Here is a 21,874-nt window from a genome sequence, read left to right on the forward strand (position 1 = left end):
TTCAGATTGAAAACTATACTGTTCATTAGTGTGGACTGTGTTCAGCCCCGCTATTGACTTTTCATCTGTGTACTGAATCTGATCGCTGCATTTTTGTCAAGGTGAATGTCTGGATTTACCATCACCATGGAGATTGAGAACTGTGATTGACACATATATCTTCACACTTCCAATAAGCAGATGGGGAAAGAGAGCGAGTGAGGGGATTGATTATCTGGCCCAGGTTACCGTGCTGGGGGAGATTTTACACAGGGTGAAAAAATTATTTCACTCATTTTGGAACCAGGTTGCCTCCCAGGTGTGAGCCGGGTACCCCGTTCAATGCCCACCGCGAAATCGTTTCAAATCAAAGTGACGTAGCCTAGGCTAGATTTAGCACATGGAGTAATGAGCAAAGGTTGGGTAGGCTACTTTCTAAATGTAATCTATTACAGTTACTAGTTACCTGTCCAAAAATTGTATTCAGTAACGAAACTCAGTAACGTAATCTGATTACTTTTGGATTACTCTCCATGGAGACTAACGTTAGCTAGCTGCTGGTAGGATGTTGTCATTTGGACGAGTGGGTGAATGGCTGAATTTCTCCCCCCCATATCGTTTTTTCTGTGGCTACAGCTAAAGATGCAGGTGTCATTTGGTTAGTTAGCAAGACATGTGAATCACTGTGCTAGCTAGCTATGCTGAACTTGAATGACAGTTAGCGTATCTCTTAGTTGTCAATCAAATGTATTTGGCATCGGTGAAATGTGCAGGCAAGTTGTGGGTTGGGACAAGGCACGCATTGCAGGCAAGCTGCAGGAGGGCGAGCAGGCTATTATTCCCCGTAGTTTATGAGTGCAATTTTGACGGTCAACTACAAGCTGAAAAATGTTTGAGACGGCTTATCTACTATTCCCTCGTTAGATTTTTAGCTCATATCACTCTGGATAACATTAGCTGTTGCTCTTGTTGTTAAAGTGCATAGTGAGGAGGAGATAGTCTACCTCGTCATGGTTGTTTGATCAACAGGACTGTAAGAGGATTCCCGTGGTATTTACAAACTTGCAGAAATCCATTCAGGTGTATTTTGTGGCTTTTGGCGAATGCCTTCTAATTATCTAAAGTTGCGCTTTTGCTACTGTCTGTAAACACACAGTCCAGTTCAAAGGGAACGATGCCAGGCCTGTGTGTAACCGATGTGAAATGGCTAGTTAGTTAGCGGTGGTGCGCGCTAATAGCTCTGAGACCTGAAGTAGGGTTTCCCCTTGCGTTGCAAGGGCCGCGGCTTTTGTGGCGCGATGGGTAACGATGCTTCGTGGGTGTCAGTTGTTGATGTGTGCAAGGGTCCCTGGTTCGAGCCCGGGTTGGGGCGAAGAGAGGGACGGAACCTGTTACATGTGTGCCAAATGGATTATTTGTATATAGGCCTACTGTAGCGCTGATTGGCTATGGTTCACCGGTCTGCGTACACTCTGGTCCTGGATGAGACACATTTTTTTTATTAGGATTTATTTCCTGCAGTGTCTATTAATTGTCCAAACACACGACCCCTTTCCCACTCTATATTGCTATAGAATTTTCACAAATGACTTACTATATGTAATTCCCAAACATTCTATGACTTTATGACCAAATCTAAGCGCTCGCTTGTCAGAAAATGTAAAAACAAAAAAAGGCACCATATTCTTCCTGGGGGTGTATATGAACAGATTTGAACACGAAGCCATGTTGTTAAAACGCTGTCAGTTACACTTTAAGTGGCATTAGAAGACGAAAAAGGATCCATCAAACACATCGTGTGTCATCACAGTGGTCTCTAACTTGTGGTTAGACTCGCTCAGGTGGAACAAACTTAAACTTGCATCTTTTTTTCAATGCTGATTTGAATGTCATTGAGAAAACAGAAAGGTGTCGTAATGTATATTTTTTCCACAAACATCCTTTCTATATTTAAAAATAATCATCCTGTTTTTCAAAAGTATCTGTAATCTGATTACAATACATTTTTGTTCTGGTAATGTAAATGATTACATTTTTATCTACTCAGATTACATGTAATCAGGTACTCCGCAACCCTGGTAATTGAGTAGGAGTCTGTGTTTTCACATGCAATAGTGATTGCTTTTGATTAAAACGCTGTATTTGCCTTCCCAATGAAAACTAGTTTGAAAAAATTCAAAACGTATGGAAAAGAGATGTGTTTCTGGACGTTGCAACATGCTGCCTTGTTGACATCCTGCCACGTCACTAGGCTGGGCGGGTCAGTTTCGATGATGTCATATCCCCTGGGGGACCGGGAGCCAATAGTGTTGCTCGACAACCCGGAAGAAACAGCAGCCCGTAAAGAGCGCCCTGGATTTCAATTTTGAACAGATAAGAAGACGTTGACAGGTGAGTTCATCTTTTCGACCTAAGCAACATTTTATGTAGTTTATAAAGTAATATCGCTGTAAATGTGTAAGTCGAGTCACATTCCAGTCGCTACCTTTAACCATGTTGCTTTCCTCGACGTTGTCGTATAACTTTGCAGAAAACAGGGCTAACTACGTTCATTGTTTGTTGTTAAAGCTAAACGTTATTTGCGGTGCTCACGTCGAGAAACATTTCAGTTATGTTTTTTTGAAATGTTGTCCTGTAAGCTATACAAAACGTGTTACTTTGTCGTATGCAATAATAATTTGAACGCGCAAAAGCGGTGAGGGAGGAGTGCCCTTCTCAAGTTAACCGAGCGGAGCAGATTACTGTTCATGTTGTCAACAAGGTATCATGATGCATCGTCCTGAAACACATCTCCTTTTTCAGACTACTTTTAATTTGGAATGCAGATAAGTCGTTGTTTATTAAAAGGAATCACTTGTAACATGTGTGAACACAGAATCCCACTCATTCCACATGCTCCTACGTCACTTCTGTTTTGAGCCGACTTCCGCCATGGTCTTTGAATAGAGTACCACAGTCATAATGCCCATAAAACCAAAGGGTCAAACCAGAAAATGGTTCCAATTGTTTTTCCACCATTCATTTTTCCCATAACAGATTTTTTTAGAAACCCTTAAAATAAGGTCTGTGTTTTCGTTTAGGCTTCCCTGGCATGACGTTTTTGATAACTGTAAATCTCTATAGGACAAGGTGACTTTTAGCAGTATATTTGCCTGTATTTACCTCCTAAAAATGAAAAGCTAATTAGTTGCTCGTGGCTCTCATAAAGAACTACAAATACCATAATCTGGACAAGACTGCCAAATTGAGGCAAAGGTAAGACTCTGGATTAGCGATCTAGCTACATTTAGTAATTAATAAATTGGCTAAATTTCTTTTAAATGTACAATTCTGTGACCTGTCTTGTGCAAGTTTAAATTTGACACAATACCTGTTTAGCAAAGGTGACAGACAGAGATGATTTGCAGGGATTTGTAGTCTTGCATGATGTCTACGTTGGTGCTAATTAGCATTCTAGAACCTGAGAATAGAGACGAATATATTGATAATAATCACTTTGTCCAGGAGAGATCTACATAGTTATCACGTCGTCATGCCAGGGTAAGCCTCACCCCGGGAGGCAGTCTGGTTCCACAACGAATGCAATCATCTTTCTCCCAGTGGTGGAAAAAGTACACTTAAGTGAAAGTAAAGATGACTTAATAGAAAAATATAGTTTCCCCCCCTTTTTCTCCCCTAATTGGTAGTTATTCTTGTCTCATCGCTGCATCTCCCGTACGGACTCGGGAGAGGCGACGGCCGTGAGACGTGCGTCCTCCGAAACACGACCACGCCAAGCCGCACTGCTTCTTGACAGAGTGCTCGCTTAACCCGGGAAGCCAGCCGCCCCACCAATGTGTCGGAAGAAACACAGTACAGCTGAAGACCGAAGTCAGCGTGCACTGCGCCCGGCTGCCACAAGGAGTCGCTAGAACACGATGAGACAGGGACATCCCAGCCGGCCAAACCCTCCCTCTAACCCGGACGACAATGGGCCAATTGTTCGCAGCCTCATGGGTCTCCCGATCGCGGTCGGGCCACAACACAGCCCGGGATCGAACCCGGATCTGTAGTGATGCCTCTAGCACTGCGATACAGTACCTTAGACCACTGAGCATTTCAGGAGGCCCCATTAATTGCTTAAAAAAAAAAAGAGTATTCTGCAAAAATACTGTATGTTCTATACGTTAATTGGCATATTTGAGTTAGATAATGTAATTTACTGTAAGTTAGCTCTTTGTGTTTATTTCTGAACATGATCAACTTACATTTGTAACACACGGGACATGAGCCCGAGTCTCCCACAGGGGGGGGAGGCGAGGCTACCTCATCACATGACCCACCATGTCCGCTACACATTCAGAACATGCATATAACGTTTGTCTGTTTGCCGCTTTTTTTGTTGTTGTTGTTGAAAGATGCATACTTTCAGCTTTTTCTGAACTCACTTCTCTCGCGTTTAAAACATAGAGGTAAGGTCTGCGCAGAACAAATACACCGCTGAAGTTCACCTAGCCCACGTCGGTCGGCCTGGCCCACGTCGGTCGGCCTGGCCCACGTCGGTCGGCCCGGCCCACGTCGGTCGGCCCGGCCCACACATCGGCCCGGCCCACGTCGGTCGCCCGGCCCACGTCGGTCGCCCCGGGCCCACGTCGGTCGGCCCGGGCCCACGTCGGTCGGCCCGGGCCCACGTCGGTCGGCCCGGGCCCACGTCGGTCGGCCCGGGCCCACGTCGGTCGGCCCGGGCCCACGTCGGTCGCCGGCCCACGTCGGTCGGCCCACGTCAGTCGGCCCACGTCAGTCGGCCTGGCCCACGTCAGTCGGCCCACGTCAGTCGGCCCGGCCCACGTCAGTCGGCCCGGCCCACGTCAGTCGGCCCGGCCCACGTCAGTCGGCCCGGCCCACGTCAGTCGGCCCGGCCTATGTCAGTTGACGTAGCCTCGCAAGCCAATGGCAGAACGTACTTTTTTCTTATTTTTTTTGCTTCAATTGTTTAATTTCCAATCTGTCCAGGCTGATATCCAGATTTGAATCTGGTACCATCGCACAGTGTGTCGTGATGATCGTAATAGACTGAATCTGATGTACAGTCTGCAAAGGTCTTTACTGCTAATGGGGAAAACCTCCAAAATGTCATAACACAAGGAGGAATGGAACACAGACATGTCTGCTCCTTATTAGCTAAGAGGTGCTTTCACATGCCCTTCTATTGACCTCCCCCTTTCTCTCTCCCCTCATGTCACCTGGCTAAGAGGTGTTCCCCTTTCTCTCTCCCCTCATGTCACCTGGCTAAGAGGTGTCCCCCTTTCTCTCTCCCCTCATGTCACCTGGCTAAGAGGTGTTCCCCTTTCTCTCTCCCCTCATGTCACCTGGCTAAGAGGTGTTCCCCTTTCTCTCTCCCCTCATGTCCCCTGGCTAAGAGGTGTCCCCCTTTCTCTCTACATCTCTCCCCTCATGTCCCCTGGCTAAGAGGTGTCCCTTTCTCTCTCTCTCTCTGTGTGTGTGTGTGTGTGTGTGTGTGTGTGTGTGTGTGTGTGTGTGTAACCCAGTGCTTTCTCCCTGTCTCTGATTCCCTCCTCTCCCCTTGTTGTCCCTTAACTAGGTATCCTCCCTGGACTCCCTCATTAGTGTCATCTCCTCTGTAGCACCATAGAGCAGGCTGAGACACCTGGGTTCTGTCCCAAATGGCACCCTATTCCCTTTTATAGTGCACTACTTTAGACCAGGGCCCATAGTGCACTATATAGGGAATAGGGTGCCATTTGGGACAAGCGTTAGAATCCAAGGCCATTACTTAGTCTGAGGGCAGCGCTTTAGCAGCAATTAACCCCAGTGACATCTCCCAGGGTGCCGAGTGTCAACGACAGCCTTTCACTAACTAACACACTGTAAACAACAGGGTCTGATCAATGACACACAGAGTGCCTTTCTGGGGGGGGAGAGAGGGAGAGAGGACAGACTGCGTCAGAGAGCGAGGGAGGACTGGGTCAGCGAGCGTGCGTGCGAGGGAGGACTGGGTCTGAGAGCGTGCGAGCGAGGGAGGACTGGGTCTGAGAGCGTGCGAGCGAGGGAGGACTGGGTCTGAGAGCGTGCGAGCGAGGGAGGACTGGGTCTGAGAGCGTGCGAGCGAGGGAGGACTGGGTCTGAGAGCGTGCGAGCGAGGGAGGACTGGGTCTGAGAGCGTGCGAGCGCGAGGGAGGGAGGACTGGGTCTGAGAGCGTGCGAGCGAGGGAGGACTGGGTCTGAGAGCGTGCGGGGAGGGAGGACTGGGTCTGAGAGCGTGCGAGGGAGGACTGGGTCTGAGAGCGTGCGTGCGGGCGGGCGAGGGAGGACTGGGTCTGAGAGCGTGCGGGCGAGGGAGGACTGGGTCTGAGAGCGTGCGTGCGAGGGACTAATTGCATCACCAACCACAGTTCCTTCCTCAGCACTGTGTCCTTTGGTCTCCTGCAATACTATTAGTTATTGAGCTCTATGAAATACTTATTCTTTGACGATGTAAAAAATATTAGTGTGATTGTCAATATTGCTGGTGGATATAGCCTCTTCACAAACTTCAGGTGAGATTTCTAGGCCTAGTGAATTTCAGAAACCTATAATGGTTTGGAAAAAGTAAGAAAACGTCCAATGTTTTATTCTCTACAGCTCTGGAGTCGGTGTCCACCCCAGTAGGACCATGAGTTTCTCCCCCTAATGATTTCATCTGTCTACAGTTGTCCTGATCTGTAGTCCGCCCCAGTAGGACCATGAGTTTCTCCCCCTAATGATTTCATCTGTCTACAGCTGTCCTGGTCTGGAGTCCGCCCCAGTAGGACCATGAGTTTCTCCCCCACCCCCGTGGGCCCGACCAGCAGCCGTAGTGTCCAGGAGCAGAGAGAGAAGTGGGAGAGAAAGAGAACCCGTACAGCCAGGGCCCTGGTCCAAACTGAACAGAAATACTGTAAACAACTACAACTAGTCAACACGGTATGTGAACAGCACCTGCTATTTATACTGTCATACGTCCCAAATTACACCCTATTTCCCTATATAGTGGACTAGTTTTGATCTGGACCCATGGGGCTCTGTTGAACAGTAGTGAGCTGTGTATGGAATAGGGGGCCATTTAGGGACTCAACCATTTGTCTGCTGAAACAGGAAAGGGGATACCTAGTCAACTGACGTGTTGAACTGAATGCATTCAACAGCTTTTTACCACAAAAAATGGGGGGAGGACTTGATCCTAGATTATAATGAATCAGATTACATAGACGGGGGGGGACTTGATCCTAGATTATAATGAATCAGATTACATAGACGGGGGACCTGATCCTAGATCATAATGAATCAGATTACATAGACGGGGGGGACCTGATCCTAGATCTGCACTCCTGCTCTGATACTCTTCTGAATCCAGGCCCGGCTGTGTTTCCCTGCCTTCAGATGGGCGGAGAGCTATACTATGTGCTTATAAACACTAGCTCACACTGTCTGCCATGATGGATTTTATGTCCTGTTTTCATTTTGTGAAAAACACTTAAAATGCAACTCTTCTGGCACTGAATGACCGATCTGCATGAAACTTGACATGTGACGTCTATGGACAAAGATCTCTCAACGCAATACAGACTAGTACTCTAAACAACATGGCCGCTATTGACCAAGAAACAGTTACATGGGCGTGGTCTGGATAATAAATGCATGGATATTGGTATTGTAACAAAAATGTGGTACAAACACTGTCAAGACTCAACGTATGGAACAACGTTCATATCGACCACACGGTGGCACTATAACGGGCACATGTTAATACCTCTTGATCTGTTTGACACAGCGATGAAATTTGGCACACATGCTCAGGGATATAAATCTAGCCTACTCACGTGATATCTGACACCACTGGCCCGATTCTTTTTTTGACCTTCACTTGGGCGAGTGATTCGTCTTGCTATAGGGATCTGGCATTTACCAAGCTACCCTGATTGGTCCGGAGGGGGGAGGGGGGGGGGCTGCATCCGTGGGGGACGACATTTCTGCTGTTGCCTTTACAAAATATATATTTTTCAATTCCTGTTTTTTAGTTAGAGCAGGATCACAATAAGCCAGACAACAGGCCCGTGATGACCCCACATGTTAAAACGACAAGCCAGACAACAGGCCCGTGATCACCCCACATGTCTAAACAACAAGCCAGACAACAGGCCCGTGATGACCCCACATGTTAAAACAACAAGCCAGACAACAGGCCCGTGATGACCCCACATGTTAAAACAACAAGCCAGACAACAGGCCCATGATGACCCCACATGTCTAAACAACAAGCCAGACAACAGGCCCATGATGACCCCACATGTTAAAACAACAAGCCAGACAACAGGCCCGTGATGACCCCACATGTTAAAACAACAAGCCAGACAACAGGCCCGTGATGACCCCACATGTTAAAACAACAAGCCAGACAACAGGGTGTGATGACCCCACATGTCTAAACAAGCAAGCCAGACAACAGGGCCCGTGATGACCCCAATGTATTAAAACAACAAGCCAGACAACAGGCCCGTGATGACCCCACATGTTAAAACAACAAGCCAGACAACAGGCCCGTGATGACCACATGTTAAAACGAACAAGCCATTTGACAACAGGGTGTCCAGTAGGCTACGGCTGATGGGGAATAGGCCATTTGGCATGTGGACCTGCTGTGTATTGAACGTGTAGGCTACGGCTGATGGGGAATAGGCCATTTGGCATGTGGACCTGCTGTGTATTGAACGTGTAGGCTACGGCTGATGGGGAATAGGCCATTTGGCATGTGGACCTGCTGTGTATTGAACGTGTAGGCTACGGCTGATGGGGAATAGGCCATTTGGCATGTGGACCTGCTGTGTATTGAACGTGTAGGCTACGGCTGATGGGGAATAGGCCATTTGGCATGTGGACCTGCTGTGTATTGAACGTGTAGGCTACGGCTGATGGGGAATAGGCCATTTGGCATGTGGACCTGCTGTGTATTGAACGTGTAGGCTACGGCTGATGGGGAATAGGCCATTTGGCATGTGGACCTGCTGTGTGTTCACTGGACTGCTCTGTTGTGCGCTGCCAGACTGCGGTGGTGCAGTCAAGGTCAAATATGCTAAACCGTTGTTTGTTACATCACGATGTCGTCACCGTCGACGATGGCTGCCAAACATTGTCGATTTAAAAAAAATATATATATATATATAAAATAAAAAAAATGACGATGCAATGGTAAAATCGGCCAACCCTAGACTAGGGTACCATTGGGGACGCGGACTAGGAGTAATTGAGTTGTCGGTGGTCTAATCTCTTAAACCGCTTCAGTCTCATGGGAATCCAATGGAACCAATGCAACACCATGCAGCTAGATAGCAGACAGGCTTAGCTATACAAATACTAAATTTTTCTTTCTTGTCTCTGCGTGTGTGTACGTCTCTGTGTGTGTGTGTGTGTGTGTGTGTGTGTACGTCTCTGTGTGTGTGTGTGTGTGCTCTCTTGCAGTACTTTGTGGAGATTCTGAAGGCCAAAGGCACCCTGAGGCAGGACATTAGAGAAAGCATCTTTAGTTCCATTCCATCCATCCATTCAGTAAACCAGTAAGTATCTCTTTAATAATTAATGACAGGGAGGAGGAGGGAGGAGGAGGAGGAGGAGGAGGAGGACATTAATTGGCACCCTCCCTGGTTCTCTCACTAGTAGTTCAGAGTGTTGTTTTGACAGGCCTCAGACAGCTCAGGGCCTTGTCTGCTGAAGCCCACACACAACCCAATTCCAAATGTAGAAAACATCTCCTCAAGAAACTAAACAGATAAGCACCGACTTTACCTAAAACCTTCAAGCCAGCGTGACAGCATGAACAAGGTGAACCAAACTTAACCGCTGTCCTCCTTGCCATGTTTAATATCTGTGTGTGTGTGTGTGTGTGTGTGTGTGTGTGTGTGTGTGTGTGTGTGTGTGTGTGTGTGTGTGTGTGTGTGTAAATAACAACAATGTGAGATTTGGATTTCTACAACCAGCTATGTTCTTGTACCCTCTAACTCAACTCTGGTCCTGGAAAACCAGTTCTACTGCATCTAATCAGGATCTGATTTACACCAGGTTTGGGTGTAAAATATAATGATCAGGTCGAACAGAAATCCAGACCTCGTAGGGTCAGAGTTGAGTAACCCCCCCTGTTCTAGAGTTTTGGTAGTGTTCTGTGTTCCGTATGGAATATGGTTCCAATTACAACATAGTCGTGTTCTATTTAATCATGTGGTTTATAGCTTCACAGAATGAGCATCGTACTGTGTTGAATAATGATCAGGTGTTGAGTCCCACAGGTCCTCATCTCCACTCTGAGACTGACAGGCTTTCTTCCTGAGAGTGGCGTGATGAAGACAGAGGGGTGTATTACTGAGAGTATGTCCCAAACCACTCCCTATATAGTGCACTATGGGCCCTGGTCGAATGTAGTGCACTATAAAGGGAATAGGGTGACATTTTGGACGCGGGTAGAGTGTGACTGTATTGGATAAACTGGTGCATCTCTATCAGTGGAGGCTGCCGAGGGGTTCTGAGAATATGAAATATACTTATTCATGTCACTGAGGGAGAGAGGGTAATGTATTACGTTTACATTATGTCAGGATATGTTATTGTCAGACATCAGGGATCCTCTGGGAGGAGAAGAGACACAGTCTGGTACCAGTCACCATGACAGCCGTGAGTGAGTACTTTGGGGTGGAGGTCGACCGATTTTTAAATTATGCCCGATTTTCAAGTTTTCATAACAATCGGTAATCTGCATTTTTGGATGCCGATTGTGGCTGATCACATTGCACTCCACGAGGAGACTGCGTGGCAGGCTGACCACCTGTTACGCAGGTGCAGCAAGGAGCCAAGGTAAGTTGCTAGCTAGCATTAAACTTATCTTATAAAAAACAATCAATCTTCACATAATCTCTAGTTAACTACACATGGTTGATGATACTAGGTTAACTAGCTTGTCCTGCGTTCCATATAATCAATGCGGTGCCAGTTAATTTATCATCGAATCACAGCCTACTTCAACTTCGCCAAACGGGTGACGATTTAACAAAAACACATTGCCGGATAAAGCACAATCTTTGCACAAATCTACCTAACCGTAGACGCCTTTCTTAAAATCAATACACAGAAGTATATATTTTTAATCCTGCATATTTAGTTAAAATAAATGCATGTTAGCAGGCAATATTAACTAGGGAAATTGTGTCACTTCTCTTGCGTTCATTGCATTCAGAGTCAGGGTATATGCAACCGTTTGGGCCGCCTGGCTCGTTGCAAACTAATTTGTCAGAATTTTACATAATTATGACATAACATTGAAGGTTGTGCAATGTAACAGCAATATTTAGACTTAGGGTTGCCACCCGTTCAATAAAATACGAAACGGTTCCGTGTTTCACTGAAAGAATAAACGTTTTGTTTTCGAAATGATAGTTTCCGGATTTGACCAATTTAACTGACCTAAAGCTCGTATTTCTTGTTTGTTTATTATAACGAAGTCTATGATTTGATCGAGCAGTCTGACTGAGTGGTGGAAGGCAGCAGCAGGCTCGAAAGCATTCATTTAAACTTTACTGCGTTTGCCAGCAGCTCTTAGCAATGCTTGAATCACAGTGCTGTTTATGACTTCAAGCCTATCAACTCCTGAGATTAGGCTGGCAATACTAAAGTGCCTATTAGAACATCCAATAGTCAAAGGTATATGGAATACAAACGGTATAGAGGGAAATAGTCGACGCGTCATAATTCCTATAATAACTACAACCTAAAACTTCTTAACTGGGAATATTGAACCACCAGCTTTCATATGTTCTCATGTTCTGAGCAAGGAACTTAAACGTTTAGCTTTTTTACATGGCACATATTGCACTTTTACTTCTCCAACACTGTGTTTTTGCGTTATTTAAACCAATTGACCATGTTTAATTATTTATTTGAGACTAAATAGATTTTAATTATGTATTATATTAAGTTAAAATAAAAGTGATTCAGTATTGTTGTAATTGTCATTATTACAAATATATATATATATATATAAAAATCGTCCGATTTAATCGCTATCGTTTTTTTCTTCTGGGACCTATAATCGGTATCGGCGTTGAAAAATCATAATCGGTCGACCTCTACTTTGGGGCAGAGGTCATGTCAGGTGAAGTGAGGAAGAACAGATATCACCAAGGTTCTGTCTAGCAACAGGGATCCATTGGCTGTTCAGATGTGTAGGAGGAGACTCGGCGTAGGAGAAAAGGTTAAATATCAGTGCTTGTGTGAATATGTCGTCGTCGTCTGTACAGCTGTTTGACCCTTTGGGAAGAATTAACTTGGTTTAAGCTTTCGTCGTGTCCGTCGGGTTCTGAATACCAGAGAAAGAGCTTAACAGTGCTGAGGGGAGGACGGCCCATAATAATGGCCTCAATGGAGTCAATGGAATGGTATCAGACATGTTTGTTCCAGCCTTTTTATTATGAGCCATCCTCCCCTCAGCAGCCTCCATTGATCTTTATAATAACTATTCTATTGAATCAATGGTTCATCTTCAGGGCGGCAGGTAGCCTAGTGGTTAGAGCGTTGTGCCAGTAACCTGAAAGGTTGCTAGATGGAATCCCCCGAGCTGACAAGGTAAAAAATCTGTAATTCTGCCCCTGAACAATGCAGTTAACCCACTGTTCCCCGGTAGGCCATCATTATGAATAAGAATTTGTTTTTAACTGACTTGCCTAGTTAAATAAAGGTTAAAAAAAAAAGCGTCTTTATCGTCTTTATCCTAGCTCTTCTATTGAGTCAGTGGGACGTCTTTGTCGTAGCTCTTCTATTGAGTCAGTGGGACGTCTTTATACTAGCTCTTCTATTGAGTCAGTGGGACGTCTTTATAGTAGCTCTTCTATTGAGTCAGTGGGACGTCTTTATACTAGCTCTTCTATTGAGTCAGTGGGACGTCTTTATAGTAGCTCTTCTATTGAGTCAGTGGGACGTCTTTATAGTAGCTCTTCTATTGAGTCAGTGGGACGTCTTTATAGTAGCTCTTCTATTGAGTCAGTGGGACGTCTTTATACTAGCTCTTCTATTGAGTCAGTGGGACGTCTTTATAGTAGCTCTTCTATTGAGTCAGTGGGACGTCTTTATACTAGCTCTTCTATTGAGTCAGTGGGACGTCTTTATAGTAGCTCTTCTATTGAGTCAGTGGGACGTCTTTATACTAGCTCTTCTATTGAGTCAGTGGGACGTCTTTATAGTAGCTCTTCTATTGAGTCAGTGGGACGTCTTTATAGTAGCTCTTCTATTGAGTCAGTGGGACGTCTTTATAGTAGCTCTTCTATTGAGTCAGTGGGACGTCTTTATACTAGCTCTTCTATTGAGTCAGTGGGACGTCTTTATAGTAGCTCTTCTATTGAGTCAGTGGGACGTCTTTATAGTAGCTCTTCTATTGAGTCAGTGGGACGTCTTTATACTAGCTCTTCTATTGAGTCAGTGGGACGTCTTTATAGTAGCTCTTCTGTTGAGTCAGTGGGACGTCTTTGTCGTAGCTCTTCTATTGAGTCAGTGGGACGTCTTTATACTAGCTCTTCTATTGAGTCAGTGGGACGTCTTTATACTAGCTCTTCTATTGAGTCAGTGGGACGTCTTTATAGTAGCTCTTCTGTTGAGTCAGTGGGACGTCTTTGTCGTAGCTCTTCTATTGAGTCAGTGGGACGTCTTTATACTAGCTCTTCTATTGAGTCAGTGGGACGTCTTTATAGTAGCTCTTCTATTGAGTCAGTGGGACGTCTTTATAGTAGCTCTTCTATTGAGTCAGTGGGACGTCTTTATACTAGCTCTTCTATTGAGTCAGTGGGACGTCTTTATACTAGCTCTTCTATTGAGTCAGTGGGACGTCTTTATACTAGCTCTTCTATTGAGTCAGTGGGACGTCTTTGTAGTAGCTCTTCTATTGAGTCAGTGGGACGTCTTTATAGTAGCTCTTCTATTGAGTCAGTGGGACGTCTTTATACTAGCTCTTCTATTGAGTCAGTGGGACGTCTTTATAGTAGCTCTTCTATTGAGTCAGTGGGACGTCTTTATAGTAGCTCTTCTATTGAGTCAGTGGGACGTCTTTATACTAGCTCTTCTATTGAGTCAGTGGGACGTCTTTATACTAGCTCTTCTATTGAGTCAGTGGGACGTCTTTATAGTAGCTCTTCTATTGAGTCAGTGGGACGTCTTTATAGTAGCTCTTCTATTGAGTCAGTGGGACGTCTTTATACTAGCTCTTCTATTGAGTCAGTGGGACGTCTTTGTCGTAGCTCTTCTATTGAGTCAGTGGGACGTCTTTGTCGTAGCTCTTCTATTGAGTCAGTGGGACGTCTTTATAGTAGCTCTTCTATTGAGTCAGTGGGACGTCTTTATACTAGCTCTTCTATTGAGTCAGTGGGACGTCTTTGTACTAGCTCTTCTATTGAGTCAGTGGGACGTCTTTATACTAGCTCTTCTATTGAGTCAGTGGGACGTCTTTGTAGTAGCTCTTCTATTGAGTCAGTGGGACGTCTTTATACTAGCTCTTCTATTGAGTCAGTGGGACGTCTTTATAGTAGCTCTTCTATTGAGTCAGTGGGACGTCTTTATACTAGCTCTTCTATTGAGTCAGTGGGACGTCTTTATAGTAGCTCTTCTATTGAGTCAGTGGGACGTCTTTATACTAGCTCTTCTATTGAGTCAGTGGGACGTCTTTGTACTAGCTCTTCTATTGAGTCAGTGGGACGTCTTTATACTAGCTCTTCTATTGAGTCAGTGGGACGTCTTTATACTAGCTCTTCTATTGAGTCAGTGGGACGTCTTTATACTAGCTCTTCTATTGAGTCAGTGGGACGTCTTTATACTAGCTCTTCTATTGAGTCAGTGGGACGTCTTTGTAGTAGCTCTTCTATTGAGTCAGTGGGACGTCTTTATAGTAGCTCTTCTATTGAGTCAGTGGGACGTCTTTATACTAGCTCTTCTATTGAGTCAGTGGGACGTCTTTATAGTAGCTCTTCTATTGAGTCAGTGGGACGTCTTTATAGTAGCTCTTCTATTGAGTCAGTGGGACGTCTTTATACTAGCTCTTCTATTGAGTCAGTGGGACGTCTTTATAGTAGCTCTTCTATTGAGTCAGTGGGACGTCTTTATACTAGCTCTTCTATTGAGTCAGTGGGACGTCTTTATAGTAGCTCTTCTATTGAGTCAGTGGGACGTCTTTATAGTAGCTCTTCTATTGAGTCAGTGGGACGTCTTTATACTAGCTCTTCTATTGAGTCAGTGGGACGTCTTTATACTAGCTCTTCTATTGAGTCAGTGGGACGTCTTTATACTAGCTCTTCTATTGAGTCAGTGGGACGTCTTTATAGTAGCTCTTCTATTGAGTCAGTGGGACGTCTTTATACTAGCTCTTCTATTGAGTCAGTGGGACGTCTTTATACTAGCTCTTCTATTGAGTCAGTGGGACGTCTTTATAGTAGCTCTTCTATTGAGTCAGTGGGACGTCTTTATACTAGCTCTTCTATTGAGTCAGTGGGACGTCTTTATAGTAGCTCTTCTATTGAGTCAGTGGGACGTCTTTATAGTAGCTCTTCTATTGAGTCAGTGGGACGTCTTTATACTAGCTCTTCTATTGAGTCAGTGGGACGTCTTTATACTAGCTCTTCTATTGAGTCAGTGGGACGTCTTTATACTAGCTCTTCTATTGAGTCAGTGGGACGTCTTTATACTAGCTCTTCTATTGAGTCAGTGGGACGTCTTTATAGTAGCTCTTCTATTGAGTCAGTGGGACGTCTTTATACTAGCTCTTCTATTGAGTCAGTGGGACGTCTTTATAGTAGCTCTTCTATTGAGTCAGTGGGACGTCTTTATACTAGCTCTTCTATTGAGTCAGTGGGACGTCTTTATAGTAGCTCTTCTATTGAGTCAGTGGGACGTCTTTATAGTAGCTCTTCTATTGAGTCAGTGGGACGTCTTTATAGTAACTCTTCTATTGAGTCAGTGGATGAAGCATTATGGCTACTAGTGCTTTATATGGAACCAATGAGATCCATTTGTGGTCGACTGATATAGAGGAATGACAGTCTTTTCTGTCAGGTATCATGTCTATATCGTTGGGCATTGTTGTGTGTGTGTGTGTGTGTGGTAAATGTAGGAAGGAAGGTATAACTCAGTTGACATCCAGTTTTTTTTATTTAAATTGACTTTACTCCAGGGGAACAACACTGCACACTAATCAGGAATTCCACTGTAATTAAACACAGCTGACTTCTATATTTCTATAGAAGTATTTACTGTGTTGATGATCCTCCCCATATCGTTCATCATTGTTTAGGCAGTTTATGAGGAGTTGTGACCAAGACAATGATGGTATGTAGATGACAGCTAATTATCCTCCTCCCTGCGCCACTGTAACAGGCTGTAATAACCAACCCTGAAGACAGCGTCACGTCACCCAGAGAAACTACAGCACAATCACTAAGCTATTTGAGAGATTGATATTCCTCCAAGGTGTGTCTGGGGAGTTTAATGAGGAGTAATGTGGTGTGATTGTAGTGTGATACAGATCAAACTATATCCAGGGTGACGGAAGTCCATCCTTTTAACTGTTGGAAACCTGAGACAAAGTTCTGCTTTGTTTTTTGTGTGTGTGTGATCAATAACTACTTCTCCTCTGTTCTCTTCCTCCCTTCTCTATTCTCCTCCTCCCTTCCACTCTCTATTCCCCTCCTCCCTTTCCTTCCCCTCTCCTCCTCCTCCCTTTCCTTCCCCTCTCCTCCCCCTTCCACTCTCTATTCCCCTCCTCCCTTTCCTTCCCCTCTCCCCTCCTCCCTTTCCTTCCCCTCTCCTCCTCCTCCCTTTCCTTCCCCTCTCCTCCCCCTTCCACTCTCTATTCCCCTCCTCCCTTTCCTTCCCCTTCTCTTCTTCCCTTCCTCCTCCTCTCTCCTCCCCTTCCACTCTCTATTCCCCTTCTTTTTCTTCCTCCTCCTTCTCTCCTTCCACTCTCCCCTCCTCCCTTTCCTTTCTTTCCTCTCCTCCTCCGCCCTTCCCCGCTACTCTACTCTCCTCCCTTCCCCTCCTCCCTTCCACTCTCCTCTCCGATCTTCTCATTCCCTTCTTCCTGACAGCCACACTATTTAATCACCCTGAAAACAGTCTGGAAGTTGTAATTTGTAGTTTTATATTTATCATAATATCCTCTGGCTGTGAGAGGAGGGAAGAAACGGAAACATGGTTTTTCTTGCCCTTTGCCCTCGTTAGCCCAACTCTCCTGGCTGTGTGTGTGTGTGTGTGTGTGTGTGTGTGTGTGTGTGTGTGTGTGTGTGTGTGTGTGTGTGTGTGTGTGTGTGTGTGTCTCTCTCTCTCTCTCTCTCTCTCTCTCTGCGTCTCTCTCTCTCTCTCGTCTCTCTCTCTCTGTCTCTCTCTCTCTCTCTCCTGGCGTGTCTCTCTCTCTCTCTCTCTCTCCTGGCTGTGTGTGTGTCTCTCTCTCTCCTGGCTGTGTGTGTGTGTCTCTCTCTCTCCTGGCTGTGTGTGTGTGTCTCTCTCTCTCCTGGCTGTGTGTGTGTGTGTGTCTCTCTCCTGGCTGTGTGTGTGTCTCTCTCTCCTGGCTGTGTGTGTGTGTCTCCTGGCTGTGTGTGTGTGTGTGTGTGTGTGTGTCTTCTGATTACCAACAGGTCTACCTTGGCCCGATGCTTCATTACAATCTATTAAAATCAACTTCAGAGCTCCTTCTTCCAGCGATGTGAGGATGTAATGTCTCTGGGAGCATCATTAGACCAGGGCAGTCAGGCTTTATATGTCTAATTGTGAGCACTCTTTTTATTTATTCATGTTATTTTTCACTGTGGTGATCAGACGGTTCTATGTGGTAATATTTAGTGATGGGGGGGGGGGGAGAGATCGACGCTGTTACAGATCACAATATTATTTTGGACGATGTTATAGTGATACTTTGAGTCCAAATATGGATTTGGCATCCTATTGATGGCGCTAGTCGACTACACCCACTATACCCACTATACCTATACCCACTATACCCACTTTACCACCTATACCTATACCCACTATACCACCTATACCTATACCCACTATACCACCTATACCTATACCCACTATACCACCTATACCCACTATACCCACTATACCTATACCCACTATACCTATACCCACTATACCACCTATACCTATACCCACTATACCACCTATACCTATACCCACTATACCTATACCCACTATACCCACTATACCACCTATACCTATACCCACTACACCCACTATACCACCTATACCCACTATACCACCTATACCTATACCCACTATACCTATACCCACTATGCCCACTATACCTATACCCACTATACCCACTACACCCACTATACCAATACCACCTATACCCACTATACCACCTACACCCACTATACCTATACCCACTATACCCACTATACCACCTACACCCACTATACCTATACCCACTACACCCACTATACCTATACCCACTATACCAATACCAACTATACCCACTATACCACCTACACCCACTATACCTATACCCACTACACCCACTATACCTATACCCACTATACCAATACCAACTATACCCACTATACCACCCTACACCCACTATACCCAATACCCACTACACCCACTATACCTATACCACTATACCCACTACACCCACTATACCTATACCCGCTACACCCACTATACCTATACCACTATACCCACTATACCTATACCCACTACACCCACTATACCTATACCCACTATACCAATACCAACTATACCCACTATACCACCTACACCCACTATACCTATACCCGCTACACCCACTATACCTATACCACTATACCCACTATACCTATACCCACTATACCCACTATACCTATACCCACTATACCTATACCCACTATACCTATACCCACTATACCCACTATACCTATAACCACTATACCCACTATACCTATACCCACTATACCCACTATACCTATACCCACTATACCACCTATACCCACTATACCCACGATACCTATACACACTATACCCACTATACCACCTATACCCACGATACCTATACCCACTATACCTATACACACTATACCACCTATACCACCTATACCCACTATACCCACTATACCTATACACACCATACCCACTATACCTATACCCACTATACCACCTATACCAACTATACCCACTATACATATACACACTATACCCACTATACCACCTATACCCACTATACCACCTATACCCACTATACCACCTATACCCACTATACCACCTATACCCACTATACCCACTATACCTACACCCACTATACCACTATACCACCTATACCCACTACACCACCTACACCCACTATACCTATACCCGCTACACCCACTATACCTATACCACTATACCCACTATACCTATACCCACTATACCTATACCCACTATACCTATACCCACTATACCACCTATACCCACTATACCACCTATACCCACTATACCCACTATACCTATACCCACTATACCCACTATACCTATACCCACTATACCCACTATACCTATACCCACTATACCACCTATACCCACTATACCTATACCCACTATACCCACTATACCACCTATACCCACTATACCCACTATACCCTAAACCCACTATACCCTATACCCACTATACCTATACACACTATACCACCTATACCCACTATACCCACTATACCCTATACACACTATACCCACTATACCTATACCCACTATACCACCTATACCCACTATACCCACTATACCTATACCCACTATACCACCTATACCCACTATACCTATACCCACTATACCCACTATACCTATACCCACTATGCCCACTATACCCACTACACCCACTATACCAATACCACCTATACCCACTACACCCACTATACCAATACCACCTATACCCACTATACCACCTACACCCACTATACCTATACCCACTATACCACCTACACCCGCTATACCTATACCCACTACACCCACTATACCTATACCCACTATACCAATACCATCTATACCCACTATACCCACTATACCACCTACACCCACTATACCTATACCCGCTACACCCACTATACCACTATACCCACTATACCTATACCCACTATACCCACTATACCTATACCCACTATACCTATACCCACTATACCTATACCCACTATACCTCCACTATACCCTATACCCACTATACCCACTATACCTATACCCACTATACCCACTATACCTATACACACTATACCTATACACACTATACCTATACACACTATACCCACTATACCTATACACACTATACCCACTATACCTATACACACTATACCTATACACACTATACCTATACACACTATACCCACTATACCTATACCCACTATACCCACTATACCCACTATACCACCTATACCCACCTATACCCACTATACCACCTATACCCACTATACCTATACCCACTATACCTATGCCACCTATACCCGCTATACCTATACCCACTATACCTATACTTCCTATACCTATACTTCCTATACCTCCTATACCCACTATACCTATACCACCTATACCCACTATACCTATACCCACTATACCTATACCTAATCACACTACACATAGAATCCGATAACAGAATCGGCACCGCACACAGAATCGGCACCGCACACAGAATCGGCACCGCACACAGAGTCGGATTTACATATAGAATCAGATCTACATATCATATCGGCACCTAAGTATTGTGAGAATATCGTACCGTGATGTTCATTGCAATATTTCTAGGGCAGGGAATTTCCAGGGACTTCACGATACGATATTTAGTTTAATGAGGAATAATGTGGTTTGTTATCTTGCATGAGGATGTGTTGTTGATGATCATCATTGTTAATTGTCTCTCTCTCTACTCTGTGCAGGACGTTGTTGGTCCGTCTGGAGAACGGGGACTTTGGACGTGGATTTGATGACTTCTGTCCTCACCTCCACCACTACGTTACCTACATAGACAACATCCAGAACACCAACAAGGTCCTGGCGGTAAGAACACCACTTCTTATTATATCGTTGTGAACAACAACTCTCAGAACCCTGGTAGGTTCTGTGTTCCGGTAAGAACACCACTTCTTATTATATCGTTGTGAACAACAACTCTCAGAACCCTGTTAGGTTCTGTGTTCCGGTAAGAACACCACTTCTTATTATATCGTTGTGAACAACAACTCTCAGAACCCTGGTAGGTTCTGTGTTCCGGTAAGAACACCACTTCTTATTATATCGTTGTGAACAACAACTCTCAGAACCCTGGTAGGTTCTGTGTTCCGGTAAGAACACCACTTCTTATTATATCGTTGTGAACAACAACTCTCAGAACCCTGGTAGGTTCTGTGTTCCGGTAAGAACACCACTTCTTATTATATCGTTGTGAACAACAACTCTCAGAACCCTGGTAGGTTCTGTGTTCCGGTAAGAACACCACTTCTTATTATATCGTTGTGAACAACAACTCTCAGAACCCTGGTAGGTTCTGTGTTCCGGTAAGAACACCACTTCTTATTATATCGTTGTGAACAACAACTCTCAGAACCCTGGTAGGTTCTGTGTTCCGGTAAGAACACCACTTCTTATTATATCGTTGTGAACAACAACTCTCAGAACCCTGGTAGGTTCTGTGTTCCGGTAAGAACACCACTTCTTATTATATCGTTGTGAACAACAACTCTCAGAACCCTGGTAGGTTCTGTGTTCCGGTAAGAACACCACTTCTTATTATATCGTTGTGAACAACAACTCTCAGAACCCTGGTAGGTTCTGTGTTCCGGTAAGAACACCACTTCTTATTATATCGTTGTGAACAACAACTCTCAGAACCCTGGTAGGTTCTGTGTTCCGGTAAGAACACCACTTCTTATTA

The 21,874-nt window shown here is 44.8% G+C and overlaps 1 protein-coding gene across 4 annotated transcripts in view; it reads left to right on the forward strand.

The window, feature by feature from the left end:
• The first annotated feature begins 2,228 nt into the window (after positions 1–2,228).
• The window catches only part of LOC106591484 (rho guanine nucleotide exchange factor 39), a 118,967-nt gene continuing 99,321 nt past the window's right edge, over positions 2,229–21,874 (forward strand). For 3 of the 4 annotated variants that reach the window (XR_006770691.1, XR_006770692.1, XM_045722368.1), the window contains exons 1-4: positions 2,231–2,370; positions 6,739–6,921; positions 9,454–9,548; positions 20,880–21,000. Coding sequence is in view for 1 of the 4 variants with exons in the window: in XM_045722368.1 (XP_045578324.1) it covers positions 6,772–6,921; positions 9,454–9,548; positions 20,880–21,000 (366 nt within the window). In the remaining 3 variants the exon portion in view is untranslated. Of the gene's footprint in view, positions 2,371–6,738; positions 6,922–9,453; positions 9,549–20,879; positions 21,001–21,874 lie in introns of all 4 variants that reach the window. The other variant, XR_006770690.1, reaches the window with a different exon arrangement.

This window comes from Salmo salar, chromosome ssa07, assembly GCF_905237065.1.
Source record: "Salmo salar chromosome ssa07, Ssal_v3.1, whole genome shotgun sequence".
Classification (NCBI taxonomy): Eukaryota; Metazoa; Chordata; class Actinopteri; order Salmoniformes; family Salmonidae; genus Salmo; species Salmo salar.